We start from the raw sequence: 23172 nt of genomic DNA on the forward strand, positions 1-23172 counted from the left end.
CCAAGGTCTGTCCTTAAGTCAAATTTGTAATGTAAGCCGGAACAGTGTTATTGGTTAATAGTGTATCAGTAGTATTGTGTAATGAACTTGAACCATTGTGATTTAACTCGAATGTTGTTACAATAGCCTCCGTTCTTAACTATGGGTTGTCTGTAACCCAGGTATTCTTAACCCAGGGACTACCTGTATATGATTATCTTATACAGGATTTAGGTCTAATCAACAGACTCAAATGTTAGTTCAACTTGGTGCAGGACGTAGAATCCATGGTTCTTTTCCAAGCTCACAAAACTCCTGTTAATGCTAAAACAAAAAACAAAATCCTCCGATGAAGCCATTAGTTAACCAGTGCTTCCATTAAGACAGTTTGTCAGTACTTTACCACAATTTACTGTTGGAAGACAGTCACCTTTTTAAATTACTATATTGCACACAATTTAGTAAAAGTTAACTCAAACTTCTTTTTCTGCAAATAAAAAAAAAATCATTAAATCTGTTGCTGAAGTTTATTCAGACTGAACAGGAGGATGCCTAGATGGGTGAGAAATAGTTGGATAGGATTATCTTAAATGATGGAATTTCAGGTTGCTAATGTGATAGAACTGAGCTCCAAGATTAAGGGAAGGAGTCATATTATGAAGAACCAACCTAGTCCATATGGTGTAATAATAAGTTTTCTGGCAAAATAGTTTGTAATTATGGTATGGTATGTTGTACTTTTTATGTGGCTGAATATGATTTAATATTGTCTGTTCAAAATGTTTGCCCTTGGAAGTCAGAGAATTCTGAAATATTTACCAAATTGCCCATTGGAGAAGCAGGTAATTTAAAGTACATGGTTTCAAATAAGATAGAGAAATCGAAGAATCAGGCAGAAGGATTTCTTAACTATCTGTTGAATTGTGTTTCTAGAAATAAGCATGGCTATCTGCTTCTGATTGTTTCAAGTTGGGCTTAGGTTAGCCTGCGTATAAAATAGGGTGCCGACAACCTTTTCTTCTCAAGATATGCACTCCTTCAGGTATGAATTGTTGCACACCAAATGACAAGGAAGTAGTGGAAAGGCAGAGCCCAAAATGGCAGGGTTAGAATTACTCCTTTCTTTCTTACCTTTTTTCCCCCCTTTCCCTCATTTTCTTTCTGAGATTCTGTATCTGCCTAACAAAAGGATAATACTTCCAAGAGGTCTCAATCTTGCATGCGGCTATATGAGCTAGTAAACTGGAAACTACTCTAACCCGTATATTCTTAGGTTTCTTCACTCTTGTATTTTCCAGATTTTCCTAGATAGATTTTTTGAGTTTACAGTGTTTCATCAGGTGAAATCCAGAGGATGGAGGTGAAAATAACTTTTTTTTTTAAGGGGGACTGAACCATGCATGCTTTTTGTACCTAGCCCAATCAGGGTCTGCAAAACTCTGAAGTTTGGACACTCTTTTGTGGCATTTTGGTTAGGCCTAAAAAAATGAAATGGCCCAGCTGGATTTTAAATCTTGTAGTGTTAGCTCTTATTTCTGTGAGACAATGCTGCCCTCTAGTGCAAGGATAGAAGATTGTTGCTTTTATTACTATTATGATTTGACAGCAAGGTATTTTACTTTTTCAGTATTACAATATACATACATATATCAGCACATAAGGATGGTAGAGATCTTACAAATCCACACTAGTCTCTTGCATTATTTCTGATATTTGGAGAACATCCATACAAGTACCCCCTGTTAAAGCCATTCTCAGGAGCCCTTTGCATAAGATTTTTTGGTGGAAACCCAAACTGGGCTGGGGAACATTTCTAACTTCAACTTAGCCATGAAGTTTAGGCACATGGCCAGGCCATCTTTCACAGTGCACTTATTTCACATTTGCCATCTGCATGCCTTTCTCTGAGATTGCAGTTTTTGGTATTCAAAGGCTGCTCAAAAATAATTGGTACTAGGAAAAAATTAAACTTCTCATGTTTCCTGCAGATTTTTTAAACATTAATGTATTTGCTAAATGAATGTCATTATACTACTTGGTATAAGGATGGTCAGCATAGCGCTCATGAAGACCACCACTGGTAAGTGCAAGACTCTCTGCCGCTCATTTTTAAAGATTTTAATTTTAAAAATTAAATGGGAAGCTGGCCTACTGCAACTTGAAGTATCAAGCTCTGTATATCCAGAATTAACATCTGGGCTGTGTTATGCAAGTTGTTAACATAGACAGAATAATTCAAAAATTTATTGTGGTGAAGGTTTCAAAGATATCCAGCTGAAAACCTGACAGGGTAGAGATCCTCTAAAGGTCAATCATCTACGCAATTTTCATCCTACCCTGCCAAAAAAGTGAATTGGTTGCAGATGCTTAATGCCTTCTCATCATAATCTATGGACAATTCATTTTTGAGAAATTGAATCTTGAAACAACTTGCCCTCACATCTTAGATCGTAAACTCAAATTGATTCATGCCCTAAGTCTTGAAGGTATAATTTGAGTAAAATTGGGGGTAATTATATTAGATATAAGATATCTGAGTATGGTGCTACCACACCACCTGAGATGGGATCATGGATTCTGTGGCATCAGGTTGCTTACTGTAGGCTATATTCCATGTTAAATCTGACTGGCCTACATTTTGCTGCCTTTCCCAGCCACAAATTTGAGGCTACTGGGAGTAAATCAGAGTCAAGTTTAGCCACATCCCAAATGTGAAAGTGGCAGGTAAGTACACTTAGACAGTGTTGTCCTCAAGTCAACTCAAAGGGGTCTAGAAAAATACATGAAATAACCTCATATTAAATAAGAATACACGTCTGTAAAATTATTATCGAAGATCTGAGAGTCTCTTTCAGGGGGAGGGGAGAATTATGTTGCAGTTAATAGTCCTTTGAATTTTCTATCAGTTGGATGGTTAAAATATTAACCAGTTAAAATATAACACTGGCTGTAAGTACTTTGCAGTGGAGGGAAGGCAGGCAGGCAGGAAGGAAACCAATTTTATATCAAGTATTATGGAAGGATATGCTCTTTATTGTACTTCCAAGATGAATGTTTTATATTATTATGATTTTTCTGAGTATTTGTAAGATACTTGAAAATTTTAAGCCAACAAAGATAGTTGACTTTCTGCAGTAACTAGTTTCATGTTGTTTTTTCCTATTCTAAAATCTTAGGACCTCTTCCTGTGCATTGTCATGTAGTTGCATACATCCTTTTTGAAAGTATTTATTTAAAAACCTGTATGACTGCCCATCTTAAAACACAATTCTGGGTGGCTCACAACAACTTTCACCATTGCTGTTCACCATTTTAACCAAATGCTGCCAGTTTGCTAATTGCACACATTTCATGTTACATTTGAACTAGTGGATCTGAGCTTGCTTGCTTGCTTGCTTGTTCTTTCTCCCCAGTCATCTACCAGAAACACATTGCTTGGGATGGTGTGACTGGCTGGGCCTTCTACCACCCATAATTCTGACCATGATAGGACTATTGTTTTTTTGATGGTATTACAAAAATAAGAAGTGGGATTTCCTGAGGGTCTCAGGACAAAATGCAAAAATTTGGGGGGGGAAGAGAGGTTGAATAATCTTTGATGAAGAGATTAGTGCTTATTAGTGTTTATTAGAAAACCTGAATTTTAAAAAGAGGGGGAAAGGTGCTTATAGTAGTCATGTAAACAAAAGAACAAGCATTTCCAGAGGTCCAAGTCAGGATTACCGTGGAAACATGCAATGGGGATCTTAACATCCATGATAATTCTAACACAGCCACCAGGATTTGCTGCAAAAGTTGCCGAGACCCTTGAAATTTTTAAAGTAAACAAAACTCCTTACTTTTATTTAGGGTGAGTCAAATTTTTGTTGACCCCCCTTAATTGCCAAAAAAAAAAAAAAAAAAGCAGAGCTGAACAAACCAGGGCCCCAGCTCTCCATTTCTATAGTGTTGGGACTGTAAAAAGTAATTTCTGAAAAGGACATTGATAGTTTGTCTAAATCCTAGAATAGGAATATCATTAGACTTGATAAGGACTCTGATATTACAAGCAGATAATGGGAATCATTTATAAAATCAAAGGTGCCATGAAGCTATTCCCTTTCCAAACCCAAAAGGAAAATGTTGCTTCAGTTTCCAGTAAAAATCTGGCTGGTTAGAAGGCCCTATGTTTTGGAGATCATTGTGTGCCAATCTGATGGTATATAATTTAAGCTTCCCATTGTTAGTTTATTTTGGAAGAACAAGGGACTATTTCAGAGCAGCCCTTGAGGCTACAGAGCACTCCTGAGAAGCTCTTCCTCTCCTAGAGGACATGTGGTTGTGCTTGGCTGTGATCCCACTCATCAGAGCAGGAAAGCAACTTATGTCAGTGAAAAATGGGCTGCACTTCTCTCATATTCCTGCTGTCAGTGTTGTTTCATCACATTGCTTGGCCCCATTGCATTCAGCAGGGCTTCACTATGGTCAGATATTGTTTTGAAATGCTGTAGCTGATCTAAGCAATATTAATATCTGTACTTCCAAAATCCCATGATCAACATCTGAACCATTTTGTGGGCTAGTATCACTTTGACACCAAGAGACTACAAATATGTCAAAACAGGCTTAATAGGTTACCACTGTTGGGCTGCACAAGTCTGGGCAACCACTAGATGACAGCAAAGAATGGAAGTTAATTCTTTTTTGTTTTAGCTGCCATCTAATGGCTGCCTTTCCTTTATGATCAGCTGTTCTCTCATCCCATCATGAGTTGTATGGTTGGAGTAAGGAATGTGCAAAACAGCAGCCCCAAGACCTTGAAGCATGGTAAAGAATTGACAAAGAGAAGAATGAACTAAATTAAGAATATTTGGAGAGGAGGATATCTGCTTCATAATGTAGTGTGGAAAGAGGCAATAACTTCTGACATTTGCCAACTGTTGATAGAAGCTGTAGTCTTTAGAAGCATTACCTCTAGAATCAGTAAAGGCAAATAAAATTTAGTATGGATGGCTGCTTACTAAGGGCAAAGCAATCTGAGTTATCTAAACACAACTGGTACATATTGTGGTAACTTACCAGTTGATACATGCTTGGCCCTGTGGGTATCAATTGTGTCAAAGTTGTCACAAGACAGTGATGGCGCTGTTATTGCAACATTTCACAGGAAAATACTTGAAAAAAGGGAATTCAATCAAGAGATGAACACAAGTTTATGTAAAAAATGAAGTGTATTTCAGAGTATTTGAACATCAACATGCAGGTACAACATGGATAAAAATTATTGCACCTATATTATGTGGCAATTATTCAAGTTTCTAAAACAGTTCTATTCCACATCATCCGCTGCTTGCCAGATTTCAAGCTTGAAAACAGAACTCAGCATGGAACTGTGTTCACATTCTCCAAAACAACCAAAATCAACACACAGTGTAAACACACACAGAGCTGTAAAATCATCTACTAGAAGTACGGCATTATCCTTCATGTCCGGTAAGACAGAACAGGAGAAAGACCATATATTCCCCCCACAGGAAATAACAAGCAAAAATTCCAAATCACATCTTAATTCAGTGCTAATGAGGAAAACACCTCACAAGTCATTCCTCTTACCCTGTTGTATGGTGAGCGTTCTTGCAGCATGAACACCACCACAAAACTTAGGCATCCTTCCTCAAAAGTGGTTTTCAGCAAAGCTAAAGATCTAATACAGTGTTTCTCAACCTTGGCAACTTTAAGATGTGTGGACTCCAACTCCCAGAATTCCCCAGCCAGCATAGCTGGCTGGGGAATTCTGGGAGTTGGAGTCCACACATCTTAAAGTTGCCAAGGTTGAGAAACACTGATCTAATATTTACACTAAATATCAATCTGGTAATCTTAGATTCTGTGAAGCATGGTCAAGGAATACATCAGCCGGATATGGAAAGTTTTAAGGTTGTCTGAGGGAAAAAATGAAGTTCAGTTATCCAAACTGAAAGAGAAACTAGACAAACAGTAGATTAAGATGGCTGCTGCATGTATCCGATGCCTAAAATATAATTTTTAATCCTATTCACAAAACATGAAATCTTGGCTAACCAGGTCATCACCAAATGGTTTAGCTGGACTATAAATAGATAGTATCTCTTCCCTCAATATGGTAATAGTTTCTACTCATCCATTATAGGCCACCTCCGGCAGGCTTGATGCCTGCAAGTGCTTCTCAGATGCTGAATTTTGCCCTCTGTGTCATCATGATTGTCAGCACTCCTCTCTCTCTCTCTCTCTCTCTCTCTCTGCTATGGGGCTTAAATGGAGCTTCCTTTCTTTTGATCTCTAATGTTATTAATATAGATCCATAGCTGGAAAAGTAGCAGTAAAAGAAAAAGGCTTCTGCAGCCTTTAAGAGGTTTCCTGGTTATAGTAAAATAGGCATATCAAAAAGGTAGTACCTAAGTGAGAATACATACATAGCCTATGTAGGCTAAACTAGAGATGCAAATCCTTTGGCTGTTTTTCTGTATACTAATGCTATAAAGTACATTATTTGACCCAGGCCTCAAATTAATATAGTATAAATCAGACATTAAGGGTTTTGTTTTTTGTTTTTACATTATTCAAGTTCTAAGTGGCTAAGCCATCAACTCATATTATCAACAATCCCCTTTTTCTAAATATATTTGTCTATTGGAGAGCACTGCAGCAAAATAACAGGATTGTAAAACACAGAAAAGGATGGTAAAACATAGACCTGGAGAACAGTGCGTAAGCTTAGTTATATGCATAAGTGGCAGGATAAACCAGATAATCCTATCTCATGAGATTATTATGAGTAATATTATTGGTGAAATTCAGAAGCTTCAAGTTAATATATGAAAAAGCCAATGGATTTTTTTATAGCACTGCCACATATAGAGGGCATTTCTTCTTCTACACACATTCAAGCACACATCACACACTCAGAGTGGTTAATGTTAAAACAATCCCAGCTCAAAAATAAGTTGGTCCAAAACTGAAAACAAAGAATCTAAAATTATGTACTAAATATTGGAAGGGGAAGCGGGGCGGAAGTGTTCAAGTTGCTTGAAATGTGATGATGAAGTTAATAAAGTTTAAAGAGAATGTTCCTAGTTAAAAAGTAAATGCTGATTTGGAGAAGAGAAATGGTGCAAGAAGAGAGTCGATATCTGCAACATAGCAGAATGATGAAGCTGTACTGTAATTAACTACAGGGTTTGCCCTTCAGAATTATTTCATACATCATGTGATCACTTCAGCATTTGTAGACTATCAGACTATACAAGTAACTATTTTGCCTGTTCACATATACAGATATATTCTGTTACAAGAGACTATGAGTTAAATTCACAAGTATTGGGGGGCGGGGAATGAAATACCTACTTTTGCCTTTAAACTATAATAAGTAATGGTATTGAATTTTTCTATTGCTTTACTGTGTGTATAGTATCAGTGCAGTGTTATAGACCAGTGTTTCTCAACCTCAGCAACTTTAAGATGCGTGGACTTCAATTCCCAGAATTCCCCAGCCAGCCCATGGGGAATTCTGGGAGTTGAAGTCCACGCATCTTAAAGTTGCTGAGGTTGAGAAACACTGTTATAGACTTAGCTGTCCTTGAAAAAAAGCACCAAACAATGTTGCACTCTCAAAAAGTATCAAAAGGATTCTAAGAAAGCATAGGCATTTTGGAAAAGTAGGTAAATTAAACAAATAAAATATAGTTCATTTGTATGATACTGGAGATTTTTCCCTAAATAGTTACTCACTGAAGCTATAAGGGCTACTTCACTTTTAGTGGTTCACCTCTGCCCTTCCCTGACCAATAAACACAGTACCTTCCCATTAGTTGTTCCCATCAAATCAGAACTTTCCTGCTGGATGTTAACCATTTCCATTGTGAGCCATAAAGCCACAAACAACAGGTAGGGTGGGATGGTCTCAGTTGCTCACTTTCTCCAGCAGTGTCTACACTAGGGAGCTGCTAATTCACTTAGAGCTATAGTAATGGAAGTACCTTGTACCTCTTTTTAAATATTTGCTTGCTCTGAGCAAGGTAAGATTGGTAAGGCAACTAGCATTAAAAATTCCCCAAAGATGGAGTGTCATACTATTTTTAAGGCAAAGAAAAAAAAATGGAGAAGGAGAAGAACCCAAACCCAAAATCTGTTTTGACAAGTTGTTCAGGTGGACCTCTAAAAAAGATACTGATCCACTGCATTAGCTAACAAACCTTCCTCCACAGATAGTTGTGGGAGACAACAATATGTAAGGGAAAAAAGGTATGCAGTGGCATTAAGAACTGTAGAAGAATCCATAAATAGTATTTATTTATTTATCCCTATCAATGTAAAGAAATTAAATTCTGGAAATAAGGACAAACATTTGGAGCTGGTGTCAAAATGTATCTTTCTCAAGTAAGCAGCCTTGTATGGTAAATAAAACTCACTGACATTATGCGGAAAAAAAGAAAAAGAAAAACACTGAAAAGATAATGCACAGGATGCTCCAAATTAAAAGAAAAAGGAGGGGTAATTTTGCTCTAAAGATACCCTGTAAAGAGGGATCAAATGGCAAACGTTGTACAAAAATAGAATTGCAATGAAAAAGGCAAGTGTATGAAACACAAATCTACAAAAAATAGATGTACAGGTTTCTTGATTTATATTTGAGTTCAACTAATGTTGTCTTTGTTTCTGAGTGGAGATGCTGCTCTATTCTTTTTCACAGCATCAGCTTTTGACACCAGGAAGTCTTTTGTTTGTGACTGACCTCCAGCCTCACTGATTTTTCCTGGCATGAAAGCAGTCTCCTTTTTAGAACTCAAACTATCATCTGGTCCAGAAGAAATCCTCATGCTCCATTTCCCTGCTTGATCTTCAAGTGGAGGTAGTTGCCATCTGTCTTCCAAAATTTCAGAAGCATCAGAAATACCAGCCTGTGACTTCTCTTTTGGTATTACCTGACATTCCGACTCCCAAGACAATGGACTTTCTGATGTAATGTGAGAATCACACATTTTAATGACATCACCTATAGTGAAAGTTTTGGCTGATTCTGGATCCAGATCTTCCAGCAGTGTCTCCTCTTGCTTGGACAGACTTTTATCTTTTCTATTTTTTTCTCCTTTTCTTGAGCTGGAGATGTTCAATCCCATTGCACTCGATGTACTGTTTGCACTTGTCAAATGAGCTGGACAAACTGTTTTTCCACTTTCAATTGAGGCATCAAGAATAAAAGTTGTGCTACCTGTAGGACAACTTAGGTTTTTATCACTTGTGTGACTTCTGTGTTTTGAAATTCCCACTATAGATGACAACACTTGTTCTTCAACTTTAGGAGACATTTGTTCAAAAGCTTTGCCACTGTTTGTCAGATTCTCAGTACTAGCATTCTCCTTCATAGGCTGGTATTCCTGATTCTGAGGTGTGTCTTTGCAGTCTATTTGGCTTACTAGTGGAAGAGAGCTTGTGTTAGTTGTGCAAGAAGAAGAAGAAAGTGCTAACAAAGGCATTTTATCATGAAACAATAGATAGGTGGCTTCTTCAGAAGCAGATTCCTTTGTATTATCTTTGTCACCTGCTATTTCTGAGCAGTCACCTTGACCAAGCTGTAGGAATCTCACTGGGAGGCACTTCATCTGCTCTGGACCATCTGTACTTTTTTGGATAATTGGTATTTCCTTAGAATCTTTAGCATCTTTAATACAGGTGTCCTGTTGAACAACAACTTTCTTACCTTGTATTGACTCTGATGCAGTTTTGGATTCTGATATTAGCCGTGTTGGTTCACAGTCCTCAAGTTTTCCTATAGAGGAAGATATTGCACAAACTTCAGACTGGGACTCATTTCTGCCAGTCAGCAATGCCCTTTCCACATCCTTTTGTTGTGGCTGATTTACCTCATTCTGCACATTGCCCATTTTTGGTTCCTCAGGAAGAAAAGCATCGTCTTCCATGCTATCTTTGCTTTCTAATCTGGAACAGTGCTTCATATCCTCAGTAAAAGGATCACAAAATTGGTGTTCTCTAATGAAGGGTGGCCTGTCCAATCTTTTCCCATCTTGACTATCTTCTGATCCTTCATCGGTTTCATCTTCAGAAGAATCTACTTCTGTAATGGCCTCCTGCTTCTGTAGAGATTCCCTTCTTTCTACCCTATCTTGCCGAATGGCTCCAAGTTTTCGGGAAGGTTTTTGGAGTGTCCCTTTTTCTGCTGGCCCAACTTTACCTCCAGATGTTTCATTTATTGATTCCTGCCAACTTTGGAGCCCTGGATCTCTCTGGAGCATGTCCTTTTTTAATTCAGAATGGGAAATATCCAAGCTATGCTTACGTGAAGAGGACAGCTTTTTATCTGAGGAAGACAGTGAAGATGTCAGTTTTTCAGCTGACTGGACTCTTTTCAGTAGAGGTGATCTTGGTGGTTCAGCACTCTTCGGCCTTGAAATCTGCCGGGCCAGAGGTGGGGAGGAATGTAACTTTACAGGGAAAGACTGCATGATGCTTGAACTGCCGACTGAATGTCCTGGCAAAGGAGAAGGGGAACGTTGAGGTGATGTGGATTGTGGAGTGGGTGAAGGTGTATGAGCTAGTGGTGAAAGAGGAATGTTTCCAGCTGATTTACGTCTTGGAGATCGATACTGTCGTTGAAGTTTTGGTGCTAGCCCATGCAAGGAACTGGGCCTGATATGCCCTGAACTAGCTGGAGAATTGGGAACACTGGAACTAGGTGAACTGCTCTGAGAAGAGTTTCCACCAACTGTGAACATCAAAAGAGGAGAACATTAAATCACAAGCATTCAAAGTTTTTGAGAAGCATCAGAAATTCTTGTTACATGTACATCATATATGAAATAAATTAGCTGTTGAAATCTGGCAACAAGGAGGCTGAATTTAGAAAAATGAAGGCCAATGCAATAGAAAAGATGAAGCACAACTGACCATACTTTATTCCTCACAAATGCATTGCAGTACAGTATTATTTTATAGCATGTCTTAGTTGTCTTTTGGAGGCCATTCTTTTTTTGCATACTAAATATACTCTTTCAGAATTAACTTAGGAGCTGCATATTCTAGCTATTCTGCTTTCTTATGTCTGTTATAAACTTTATATCCTAACCTTTGGGATAAAAAAGGATTTTTCTTCCAGGAAGCTTATTTGTAGAATTATTTATACATATAAATTTTGTTAAATAACATTGTAATTTTAACTGTTTATGCATTCACTCACTCTCATATTGGGGAGGCTATCTTGATAGTATTTATGTCAAAAAGTAAATTAGTTATTAAAAAAAAATAAAATATAGAATAGCAATTAAATGTGCAAGTTGCAAAAACATCCTAAATAGTATTTCATGGTATCTAACACTTCATGCTTCTTAATATTATTAAGCTCTTAACACTCTCACACTAGTAAATGCCTTGGAGCACCTTGCTGCTTCTGGCAACTTGCCTGACTAGCTGCTTGGGCTGTGTTTTCCTGGTATCTTATAGACCTCACCATGATTTGTCAGTCTGCTTGCAGCAAACTCTTTCATCTCTTCTAGGGGTTTATGGTTCACAAGGGAACCCTGATGGTTTATCAAACACTCCCCTCCTAAGCCCTCCAGTTTAAGAAAATACATTAAGTTGGAAGTATTTGATTCAAGTCTTCCATTTACTATTCCCTTTTTACCTAAATGTGCAGACTCAGGAGTAGATCGGTAACTCTGTGTTGGTGAACGAGGAGAGAGATTGTGTGTAGGTGAACCAGGAACACTTTCCCCAGATGACAGAGAACGGTTGAGGGAAGATAAACTTCTACTTGTGTGAAGCAGAGAGGCCTGTTTAGTAATCTTCCTGAATAGCGAGCTCTTCTTCTTACTGGAAAAATAAAAAATAAGGGTACAGGTAGTCCCCAGTTTAAGAATGCGTTCCGTTCCCAAGGTCTGTCCTTAAGTTGAATTTGTACGTAAGCCGGAACAGTATTATTGTATAATACTGTATAAGTAGTATTGTGTAATGAACTTCAACCACTGTGTATTTAACTCAAATCATTGTGTATTTAACTCGAATTTTGCCAGAATAGGCTCCGTTCTTAACTATGGGTCATCTAACCTGGTCATTCTTAACTTCCTGTAATCACTAGCAAGAGAAGCAAACAAAATCAAACCCATAAGGTCTGTTAGTTCATTATTTATAATAATTTATATCAAGTGGTAAATAAGAGTTATTTTTTAATAAAATGTCTTATAAATAATAAGAAACCGAGCAGAAAATGAAAGCATGCTAAGATTCAACTATAGTTCTAGAACTATGGATATGATCCATTCTTGATTTCATATAACTTTTGTGACATAAAAATAACTTGTGACTATAATTTCCATATATTGACAATTATTATTAGAAATTACTTCAATTTTACTAACCTTTCCTGCCCATCTTTTGTTTTGCTTTTCTTATTCCTTCTAGCCATTTTCGATTTATAACTGGCCTTCCGAGCTGGCCCCACTTTGATTGATGTGTTCTCAAAAGGTGTAGTGGATATTGACACTTTATTTCCACTCTGGTAGAAAGAAAACCACATATTCTAATTTTTAAAATTCATTTCTTTACACCATTTGGTACAGCTAGACATGAAAGCAAGGGAATGTACCAGCTTGTAGCTGAATGACTTAAATTCCCTTGACTTGTTCTTTTTCTTTTAATATTTATTTTGTCTTTAGAAAGTGCTACTGGAGGGATTTCTTGAATCAAACTTTTCTCACTGATTAAACAATGGTTTTTCTAGCTGAATGACAGCTGCAGAAATTGCGAACATAAAATGTTATTAATCCAATATAAGCTTTGTAGAGTACCCAGAAGATAGTCAAATTAAAATGACTACCACCAGAAGCATTACATTAGAAATTCTATCAAGCAGCACACTCAACTCTAGCACAACCTCTTGCTTTCATCTGTGGATTTCTTTCTTCTTCTAAAGAACTGAAGAATCACAAACCATGATGGAATAAGAATCAAAGTAGTTATTTCAATTACTTCCAAAGCAACTGTCTAGACAAGGTAACTGGCTAAAATGCACCTGCCTCAAAGAAATTCCCTTGCAGGTTTTCTGTTTATTAAATGGACAGTATCACAACATACCCCATAAAGGAATGGTGTGATTACTTATCGGTGAGCATTATTCCATAGGACATATTCCAGAAAACATTCCAAACTGTTATTATTTGGCTATTGTTATTTCCTATTATATGGCTATTTTGTAGACGAATAAAGCATTTTCCCAGCAAAAGGATATTACTATGTGACTACTAGGACAATGCAATAATTCTGAATTGGAAATACTTCCTTGAAGGACATTTGCAATTTCCACATAAAGCAAACAATAACTGCACATAAATATACCACATAAAAATAATCAAGCCATATTTAACATTGGATAACTTTTATTAAGGCTAGATTAAGTATCTTAACATCATATATGCTGAAAGTAGATTTGAGGAAATCTCTACTGCAAAAGATTTTATTGCAATAGTGAAGAGGTAGAATCAGTGGATTATGTTCTCATGGTTTGTAATTTTAATGCAGGGGCTCATCAAGATCAAATCCGGCTTATATTTAAAATGATATTGGACAGATCTAATTATGAATATGACTCTCGCAAAAGCTGAATTTTGACAGTGACAATCAGACAAAGGATGGCAATTCTCCATCATTCTTGGAATTTATTTATTATTGATTGTTTTTATATTATATTTAATTGATTTTATCTCTGCTGTAAACCACCCAGAGTCGTTTCAACAAGATGGGCAGTGACAAATTTGATATATAGAAAGATAGATAGGTAGATAGATAGATAGATAGATAGATAGATAGATAGATAGATAATTTAATTAGTTGGAGGAGTGAGAGAAAGATAAACTTATTTTCAGTCCAAATCAATTCCACAACCAGATGAAGACCTCTTCGTTGAAGGTTATGGACTGTAATTCACCATGCTGGTTTAGTGCGGTTTGGTAGATAGTTGTTTTTCAACTTCCCAGTCTAGGTCTGAGAGAGAGTGACAGACCCAGATTTGTTTCCTGCTGGGTCTCTTGACCGTAATAAACATACCATTACTTCTACTATTACATTCTATACAGCATACATCTTAAATATTTTTTATTTTTTTTGGCCTTTGAGTCAGTGTTGACTCCTGGCGATTGCTTGGACAAGTTACTGAAGTTTTCTTGGCAAGGCTTTTTGGAAGTGGTTTGGCTCCTGCCTAGGGCTCAGAGAGAGTGACTGGCCCAAGGTCACCCAGCTGGCTTTGTGCCTAAAGTGGGACTAGAATTCCCAGTCTCCCAGTTTCTAGCCTGATGTCATAACCACTACACCAAACTGGCTCTCCCTTAAATAGATTACTTATTTATTATTAATAGCGATAATTTTATCCTTCTACTTACAACAAAATGTAAGTGTGGTTTGCAACAGACTAGTCTCGTACAAGAAAATAATTAAACTCAATCAGTAACATCTTGAAAGTAGCAAAGGATATTAAATAAATGAGAAAAAGATCCCCTCACGTCATGCTTGTCTCCTAGTGATTCCATCTTTCTAATTTGCTTGATAAAAATATGGATTGGTCTGCCATTGCCATTTTCCTGTGGCCCTTTTTTTCATTTTGCAGACTAACCTGAAGCCAAGCCCTGCCTTTCTTGGTAGCCTGGTCTTCTATCCAAATAATAATTAGCACTGATTCTGCTTAGCTGCAGAGTACAGACAAGATTGGTGTGGGGCTGCCACCTGGAAACACTGATTTAAAATGTCTTGGAAAATGAAGTCTTTGCCTGGCACTGAAAATACATACAGGTAGGCCCCAGGAAGATTGGTGGCATTTCATAATCAGAGTGTCCTTATGAAGAAGAAAGTGGAAGTACTCAGAGACAGGGATCTATTAAAAAACTCAGTGTACATACAGTTATTATATAATTATATTATGCCAAGGCTTGATGACCTGGATTAGCTCCCAGCACTTCTAGACTTTCAGGGGAAAAAAACTTATCATAGCTTTGAATCATCAAAAATCTAGAAATGCTGAGAGCTGATCCAGCTCGAGCCTTGGCATAATATGATATCATCAAATTCCAGTTAGCAATCTAGCAGCTGTTTTTTTTTTTTAATTGCAATTTCTAAATCTTCTTCAAATAGCAACCATATACAATGCATTACACAAATCTATCTGGAGGTCATGAAAACATCAATAGCCTGACACTCCAACATCAAATAATAAAAGGTGTTCTGTGTAACCTGAGCCTATGAGAAAAAAAATCATTTTAAACACTTCCAAGTTACTGGAAAAAAAGTTTTTACTCAACATTTGATAGTAACTAGTAAATTAGTAGATTTACTAATGCACATCATTCCTGTTGCACAGTAGGCATCAATTTTCAATCTTTACCTTCAGGATCAACTCTACCACTTCTGTATGAACCAATCCATGTACAGGCTCTCCATTCACATGAGTTATCAAGTCTCCTTCCCTTAGACCAGCCTCACTTGCAGGACCACCTTCTTCCACATGCTGCAATGATAGAGAACAAAGCTAAATAATAATAGTAATATATTAATAATAACTACTTATATTAAAACACATTCCAATTCCATACATACACAACTATGCTTCTGACTGTACCTAGGACATTTTACTTGCAAATAGTGTACTGCTGTTAGTGAAGTCTATCTTATCAATACTCAAATATTCTCTAATATTAGTAGTTACAGAAGTTTCAGAGTCAAAATGGATAAACAGTTTATTATAACAATGACAAGTAAGATAGTTCTGACTTCTGGGGGAGATATGGCGAACTGAAGATGGCTCTGTGAAAGCGGAGCCAATGACTGTGGCAAAGACCAAGGAACTGTGAGTACGGTAGACCTATCCCTTGGAATCTCTCTGGATAAAGAGAGGACTGGAGATTGCCCAAATATGCTCCAGATGGCTGCCCCTCACAAGGAGACCGCAAGACAGTGGTTTTCTGCGGGTTTGAGTGCCAGGAGACGATGGGATAAGCCATCTTGCTCGTAACCACAGCGGAGACTTTTAAAGGACACTAAGTTTGCAAACCTCACTTTCTAATCACTTTTGGAAATTGCTCATTAACTACTTCTAAGCTATTAGAGGCCTTCAGGATGACAAGTTTGAAAACACCAGGTGAGTCTGCCTTCAATCCTGAATGAAAGAAAATTTTCATCATAAGCTTAAAAATTTTAAAAATCTGAAATAAACAGCAAAAAGCTAAATAAAATTTTGACCTTATACAGTTATAAACAGACTAAGGGTCCGGATAAAATTGGAATATTGAAACTTTTATAATAAGATTTTGGAATTAATTATAAAGAACAAACAGCTTCTCATGGGAAATAGATTCTGTTTTGGTTTTACAAGACACAAGAAAGAGAAGCAATTTCATGATTTCAAAAACTGGACATTAGAGGGGACTAAAGTTTTTAGGTAGAGGAAAGATTTACAAGCCTGTAAAATGTTGCAAAACGTTATAACAATGAATATACTGAAAGAGACTTTTGAAGAATGGAGTCAGAAATTAGTAGCCACAATATCAGTAATGTCAGTAATGATGTCTGCCTCTATGTATAAACTATGTCCAAAAGATGTTATTGAAGAAATGACAGAGGTAGAACAAATTTTATCTGACAAGTGTTGAGAGTGGATTTACAACTGACAGGCCAATAGAATGACTTAGAAAAGGATGTTTCACTGGATCTACAAAAGAAACTGGCTTAATTTAAGTTAAAACGGAAATACAAATGACAAAACAAGAGAGTGACCTGGATAATTTTTTCCTGTTGGATTTACAAAAGAGGCTTGTTAAAGCCTTGAAGAACTCTGTGCAGTGGGACAAAGAAGAAATGAAGAGAATCAAATCCTGTGACAATATTTGAATGAACTAAAGTTTAAGACTGTTAGAAGTAAAAGGAAGGAATATAAAGTTGGTTTATTTGATCAAGGTTAAAACAAGATATGTTATTACTGCTGACAACCCTTTATGGACTTTCTGCTGACACCAGGACCGAAAATATGTTTATGGATTTGTTTATAGATAAGGGGTGGGATATAGGATGAAGAGTAATGTCTGTAACCTTAGAGGGGGTAAAGAGTCACTAAATTTGTTTATCACGTGTTGTGATGAAGGTTGGAAGTCACTTCTTTATATACTGTATATGTTTTTTCTCTTTATTATATTCTTACTTTTTCTTCTCTCTTCCTTTTTTCTTTCATTTCTTACTTCTTTCTATTCTTTTTTCTTTCTTTTAGTTTGTATTAGATTTTACTATTATAATAACAATTCTTAATAAAATTATATATATAAAAAAGACAAATAAGATAGTTCGGTTTGTTATATAAGTCTTATGTTTTCTGGCAGCTATATCTTTACATAATGCAATTTTTATCAAGGTCATAACAAATAAGAGTCAGAAATAAATTTACTGAAGTAATTATTCTATTTCCTATTATTATATTGCTGCTAATTAGCTTCAAAGAACAATCTCCATTTAAATAAATAAACACTGAGTAATGTCCATAGGGAAATTGGAACATAATTTTGCTTCCCTTCAGTTGTGAGCATGGCATAACAGACAACATTCATTGTGGGAAATGATCCAGGCACATAACCATATATTCATTTAAAAAAAAAAATCTATATAAGATAAGCTGCAACACAGAGCTGAAGTAAATTTAAAATCCCTGGTCAATTCACTGGGAAGACAGTGATGGTTTAAGACATGTAACTAAGTCTAAACAGATGTGTAAAAAAAGCCTAAGGGATAGAGATGATCTGAAACAGACAATCACTGTCAACACAGCTCAGAAGGAATTAAATGTAATTAACCTATAAGTTTCAACTTTGATATTTCCATGCACATACATCATCTACATATATTTTTTTTGCAAAGGAAGTCATCATTCCAGAGGTAATTCTGGGAAAGGCTGTTAGGTATACACCAGGTGTTTTATTAAGTTAAAGGTATTGCACATTGCTCTAATTTTCAGTGTAGTGCTGTTGCTAAATTACTGTATATCATGACAGAAAAATCCAATAAGTCCAAGCGTACCCAAACCATGTGGTGCACTGAATAGATATCACTGTTCCCCATGTAGACTCTAATTGCACGAAGTGTAAAACCATATTTCTTCCCAGCTCGATGGATGATGATTGGCGGTTTGGGATTCATAACAGCAGGAGAATAGTCTCGGCTTGGAGATGAATCTCTTGAAGATGGGTTGGAGGAAAGAGAATGAGGTGACATTGGACTAGCCAATGGCGAACAGGCATGGTGTTCTACATGAAGAAAGAAAATGCCTCCAAATTAGAAAACCTGGCTTTCAAAGGAAAATAAAATTTACATTAATTTATTAAGGGAAAATTAAGCTTTTTTGACTACAGGACCCTATAAGCTGCATTTTATTTTTCTTCGCCATTGTGGAAAAAGATGTTCTAATAACAGCATCAGGAAAATGACAGCTTGCAATTTGATCATACCTTGGTGCAATTCACCTGTAAATATGTGCTCAAAAATAAAATATTTTAAACTACGAATTTCTTATTCTAAAGCTCACCAATTTTTAAGAAACTACACATTAAAATGCACCAGGTTTAAGACTGTCATGAACCTCAAATACGCATTCACAAAGAAGCAATAGGAGATAAAATGAAAGCTAATTACAGTTTGGGTAAAAAATTTTCCTAACTCTTAAAAGCAAACAATTAAAATGTACAGTATGGCTTACAGTATATTCTATTCCTGATACTACCTAAACTAATTTGCGATATTGCAATGTTATAGTGCAATATTCAGAATTTAGTTCTATAAACTGTTGGATATGTTACTATGATTTATGAACTAGCACTTACATAAATGTTCTTTGTCCAGACACAAAGTAAATGCACAAAACACATTTTAGTACTTAGTATATGGTTTTATAATAATAGAGTCATTTCTGACAAAAGTCTGTGTGAACATGCTTCTCTCACATCCATATAATACGGTTCCTTTTGAACAGTAATACATAGTGATACCTCAAAATTAAAAAAAAAAAGTATATGCACATATCCATAGCATTATGTCAGAATTATCCCTTTACCTCATGCAAAAACAAAATAATCTTAATGGGGGATATCTGGTAAACTTCATAAAGGACCATCTGGTCAATAATCTGCGGCCCAAACTCCTCAGAAAGATCTCAGCTACATATAAAGATCATCAGTGAGGAGCTTCTAAGGGATGTTACAGATGCAGGACACATTTAATCAAGGTCTTTTTTCTGGCAGCTACAAAGGCAACATCAAATAAAAATATACAATACAAACACAGCATGCAAAACTGGTTCTGCTGATGCTGCTTCACATAATTCTAATTTCTTTAGGGATGATATGTTGAAACATAATGGAAGGAGTTGCTGCCTTGGAAAATATTTGTAGTTGTTTGGAAAATCTAATTCTATAAAACAGTTAAGAGGATACCATAGAGTAGCACCTGCAGGAAGAAGGGGGAGGGGTCAGACTGATGAAAGCAGCATTGCAGCATAAACTCTGCCACTTTCCATATGTGTCACTTAATTGCATGGATGTCCAAAAGGAGTGGAGCTCGCAGTGCTCCTGTGAATACTGCTACACCAGGCAGTTCAACAGAGGGTGTTGCCCTTGATGGAGAAATGATGCAGCAATCATAAAACAAGAACCGCTCTTCAACAGGTGTGCTTGAAAGAAAATTATTATCTGGACCTATTTCAATCAGGCTTCAGGTCTAGTTTGAACTTCTAATTGATTGTACCCATCCTGTTGTTGTTGTTTTTAACTTGTAAGGGGTGGGCCAGAGAGGAGGGTTATGTATGTGTGTGTGCACACGTGTCTTTGAGTCAGTCTTGACTCCTGGAAACTATATGTGTCCAAGACCATTTTCAGAAGTGGTCTGCTACTGCTTTCTTCCTATTGCTGAAAAAAAGTGACTAGCCCTCTTCTGTGCCCAAAACAGGACAAGAATTCAGGACTTCCTGCTCCTAATCCAGCACCTTAACCACTAGACCAAAGTGACTCTTATGATTCTGTTATTTCCTCTTAATTTCTTGACTGCATTCTTTACTGCATATTTCTGTGGCAGTTCTGTGAGTTGGTAGCTAGAGTCAAGGTAATATTGTGGCTCCTGCTTCCAGGACCAATTCCAGTGAATGAGGAGGAGAAGTTTAGCTTAGTCCCCTGGATAGCTATCATGTAAAGTCCTACAGAGATCTATACTGGTTGCCAAATTGGGAGGTGGGTAGGTTCATCAAAGGATTTGAAATAAGGTATAATTAGTATGTTGATAGTATCGAATTATCTTTTTCTTTTCTACTGAAATCAGAAGAAAATATAAAGATGTTTCATCAGTTTTTAAAAGTAATTATGGGTTGGATGAGGGCTATTAAACTGAAGTTTAATCAGCATAAAAGGGACTGGTGACTCCTAGGTCCAAGAATTAGGAGGCTGGCTTGTTCTGCATAGGATCATCCTACTTCTAAAAGCACACGTACATAATCTGGTGGTGGTCCTAGTCTATTTTATCAATTGTGTGTAAGATTGCAGAATTCCTATTTTCATATCTAGCTTGCTCTTTAGCTAAGGCTGTTTTGGAAAGAGAAAGCCTGTCTATAGAAATGTTTTGGTAAATTTGCAGTTGGATCATTCTTAAATAATGCATTGCTGGGTTGCTTTTAAGTAGAGAAGGTTGCTGGTGGAAAATGGAACTATGAGGAGGCTGAAAACTCAAATATCTACCTTTAAAGAGCTACACCAGCTGCCTGTGTGTTCAGCCAAATTAGACACATTAGTTATTGATATACAAAGTCCTAAATAGCTTTAAATGTCTTATATGGTTAATGAAAAGGAACACCCACACTGCAGACAGCCCAGCCATGACCTGAGATCTTTTGAGGAGGTAATTCTGGATTTATTATTATTAAATGAAGTGCAGGTTTTTGGAGTTTACAATAGGGCTTTCTTAGTGATGACAAAGAAGTTGTGGAATCATCTTTCCCTGGGGTTTAGATTAGAGCTGATACTGGTAACTTTTTTGGTACCCAGCAAGAAGATAATCTATGTTTCTTCTGTTGGTAACATCAACATAGTGCTACATAAGTGCCTAATATGAACTTCATGCTCCTTGGGAATGATTTATCAAAACAAGTAGATTTAAAAGTAATACTGTACTTATGGTGGCTATAATAAAACAACCACAGTGAAATCACGCTCCTCACTACAGCACCAGCATTGGTAGAATATTGTGGGTTCCGGCAAACTCAGGAAAAGATGAAGATAGTGGTTATTGTCACATTTAGCTGTCCTCTGCTTTGTTTTATTTTTTAAAATCTTGAAAAAGATAGTTACCTGAGGGGATCAAGAGGGAGAGGGCAGTGGCTGATGCTGACTTGATCACTTTATTGACAGGTCGCGGTGAGGTCCGCTTTTCCGCAGAATCACCTGAAAGTAGCCGGTGTCGAGCTCGCCGCACAGCCAGATCACTTGTAGCTTTGGGAGTCATAAAGTCTGGACTTTCACTGCTGTTACTGCGAGTACAATGATCTGAGACATCTGTAGTGTTCCCACCTACAATTCCAAATAAAATAGGTCAGAACCATATGGAATTTCTATTTGCCTCTCCCCTGAAAGCAGGTACGTTGTGTGGCCCACCAACATTTTTTTAAAAAGTGATAAATTTAGAGCCACTTCCACCAGCTTCAGCACTTCCGCCACTCCACTAGACACAGAACAGCTGATCGGCACTTGTGGTATTTGCAGCCCACAAGGATTTTTAATTTACCAATGTGGCTCTTTCCCCTTGACAAGTTGTGCAGGCCTGGTCTAACCTGACAGGCCAGACTATGCCTACAGGCCAAGAATTAGAGACAATGCTGCCAATCCCAAAGACATATACAGTGGTACCTCGGGATACAAACTTAATGCGTTCCGTGACTCTGGGCGTATCCCGAGTTGGTTGTAACCCGACGCAAATTTCCCCATAGGGTTCAATGTAAATCCAGTTAATCCGTTCCGCCCTCCAAATTTGGTCGCACCCCGAAGCAAATTTTCCCATAAGGTTCAATGTAATTACCATTAATCCGTTCTGGCGTCCGCGGACCACGCATCAGGGGCGGGAGAACGGCCGGGTGCCGCGCAGCGCGGTGGGAGAACGGCCGGGCACGGCGTGGCGGGAGAATGGCCGGGCGCGGCGCGGCGCGGCGGGAGAACGGCCGGGCATGGCGCGGCGGGAGAACGGCCGGGCATGGCGCGGCGGGAGAACGGCCGGGCGCCCGTGGCGTGGCAGGAAAACGGCCGGGCGCCGCATGGCGCGGCGGGAAAACGGCCATGGACCACGTGTCAGGGGCGGAAAAATGGCCGCGGACCACGTGTCGGGGCCGTACCCCGAGGCGGAGTTCGCACATCGAGGTAAATTTTGGCGGCCGGAGCTGGTTGTAACCTGAAAAGTTCGTTAGTAGAGGCGTTCGTATCTCGAGGTACCACTGTACCTGTAAACGTTGAGCTGCTCATACTACTGACAGTTGCAGAAGGAGTTTTTAGTCCATCGTTATCACCCAGTTGGAGTTCTCTTTTTATAGGCTGTTCTGGAATTAGATAAGGGAGACATTCCCGTGGTTGTGTCAGAGACAAAGATGTCCCATCCAACTGTTTCTTTTTTCCTTCTTCCTCAGCTGAAATGGCAAAACGAGGCATTTCGAGAAACCCAGAACAATGCCGGCGGACAGTCAGGGGTGGGCTGGAGTCACTCTCTGTATGAGAGGATTCAGACACTGAGATATGTTTACGCAGTCTGAAGGAAAAAATACATTGCCATCAGTCAGTTTGCAACACATCAGTGGTTTTAAAATAAATCCATTGTTGGTGATAAAAGAGCACAGTAATACAGAAGTCAGGTGAAGATAATTAATTTGAATTAATAAATGAAGAAAGGAAGGACAAGTAAAAAAAAATCAGATTGGACTTTACTTTTTATTTACTTATTTATTTATTACATTTATATCCTGACCTTTGAAAGAGGAAAGCAGCTTATGAGGGGCAGTCTCCTTAATCTCCCCCCCCCATCCCAAATAACAGCTCTATAAAGTAGTTTGCACTAAGAGAGAGTTATTTGTCCAAACCTGAGGGGGTCTTTAATTTGGGTCCTCCTGGTTCTTCAAACAGA

General features: G+C 37.7%; 1 protein-coding gene across 6 annotated transcripts in view; it reads right to left on the bottom strand.

Moving 5' to 3' along the window:
* Positions 1–4112: 4112 nt before the first annotated feature.
* Positions 4113–23172, bottom strand: part of MAST2 (microtubule associated serine/threonine kinase 2) — a 167558-nt gene continuing 148498 nt past the window's right edge. The window contains exons 24-30 of one of the 6 annotated variants that reach the window (XM_088153911.1): positions 22499–22800; positions 21360–21578; positions 18052–18278; positions 15377–15499; positions 12366–12502; positions 11633–11820; positions 4113–10717 (exon numbers count right to left, since the gene is read on the bottom strand). In XM_088153911.1, the coding sequence (XP_088010037.1) occupies positions 8631–10717; positions 11633–11820; positions 12366–12502; positions 15377–15499; positions 18052–18278; positions 21360–21578; positions 22499–22800 (3283 nt within the window). In that variant the 3' untranslated portion in view covers positions 4113–8630. The remainder of the gene's footprint in view (positions 10718–11632; positions 11821–12365; positions 12503–15376; positions 15500–18051; positions 18279–21359; positions 21579–22498; positions 22801–23172) is intronic. The other 5 variants (XM_088153910.1, XM_088153913.1, XM_088153912.1 and 2 more) reach the window with 5 other exon arrangements.

This window comes from Python bivittatus, unplaced genomic scaffold, assembly GCF_059951505.1.
Source record: "Python bivittatus isolate LINGU-HERP-01145 unplaced genomic scaffold, Pbiv_v1 ctg000700_np1212, whole genome shotgun sequence".
In the NCBI taxonomy this organism is placed as follows: domain Eukaryota; kingdom Metazoa; phylum Chordata; class Lepidosauria; order Squamata; family Pythonidae; genus Python; species Python bivittatus.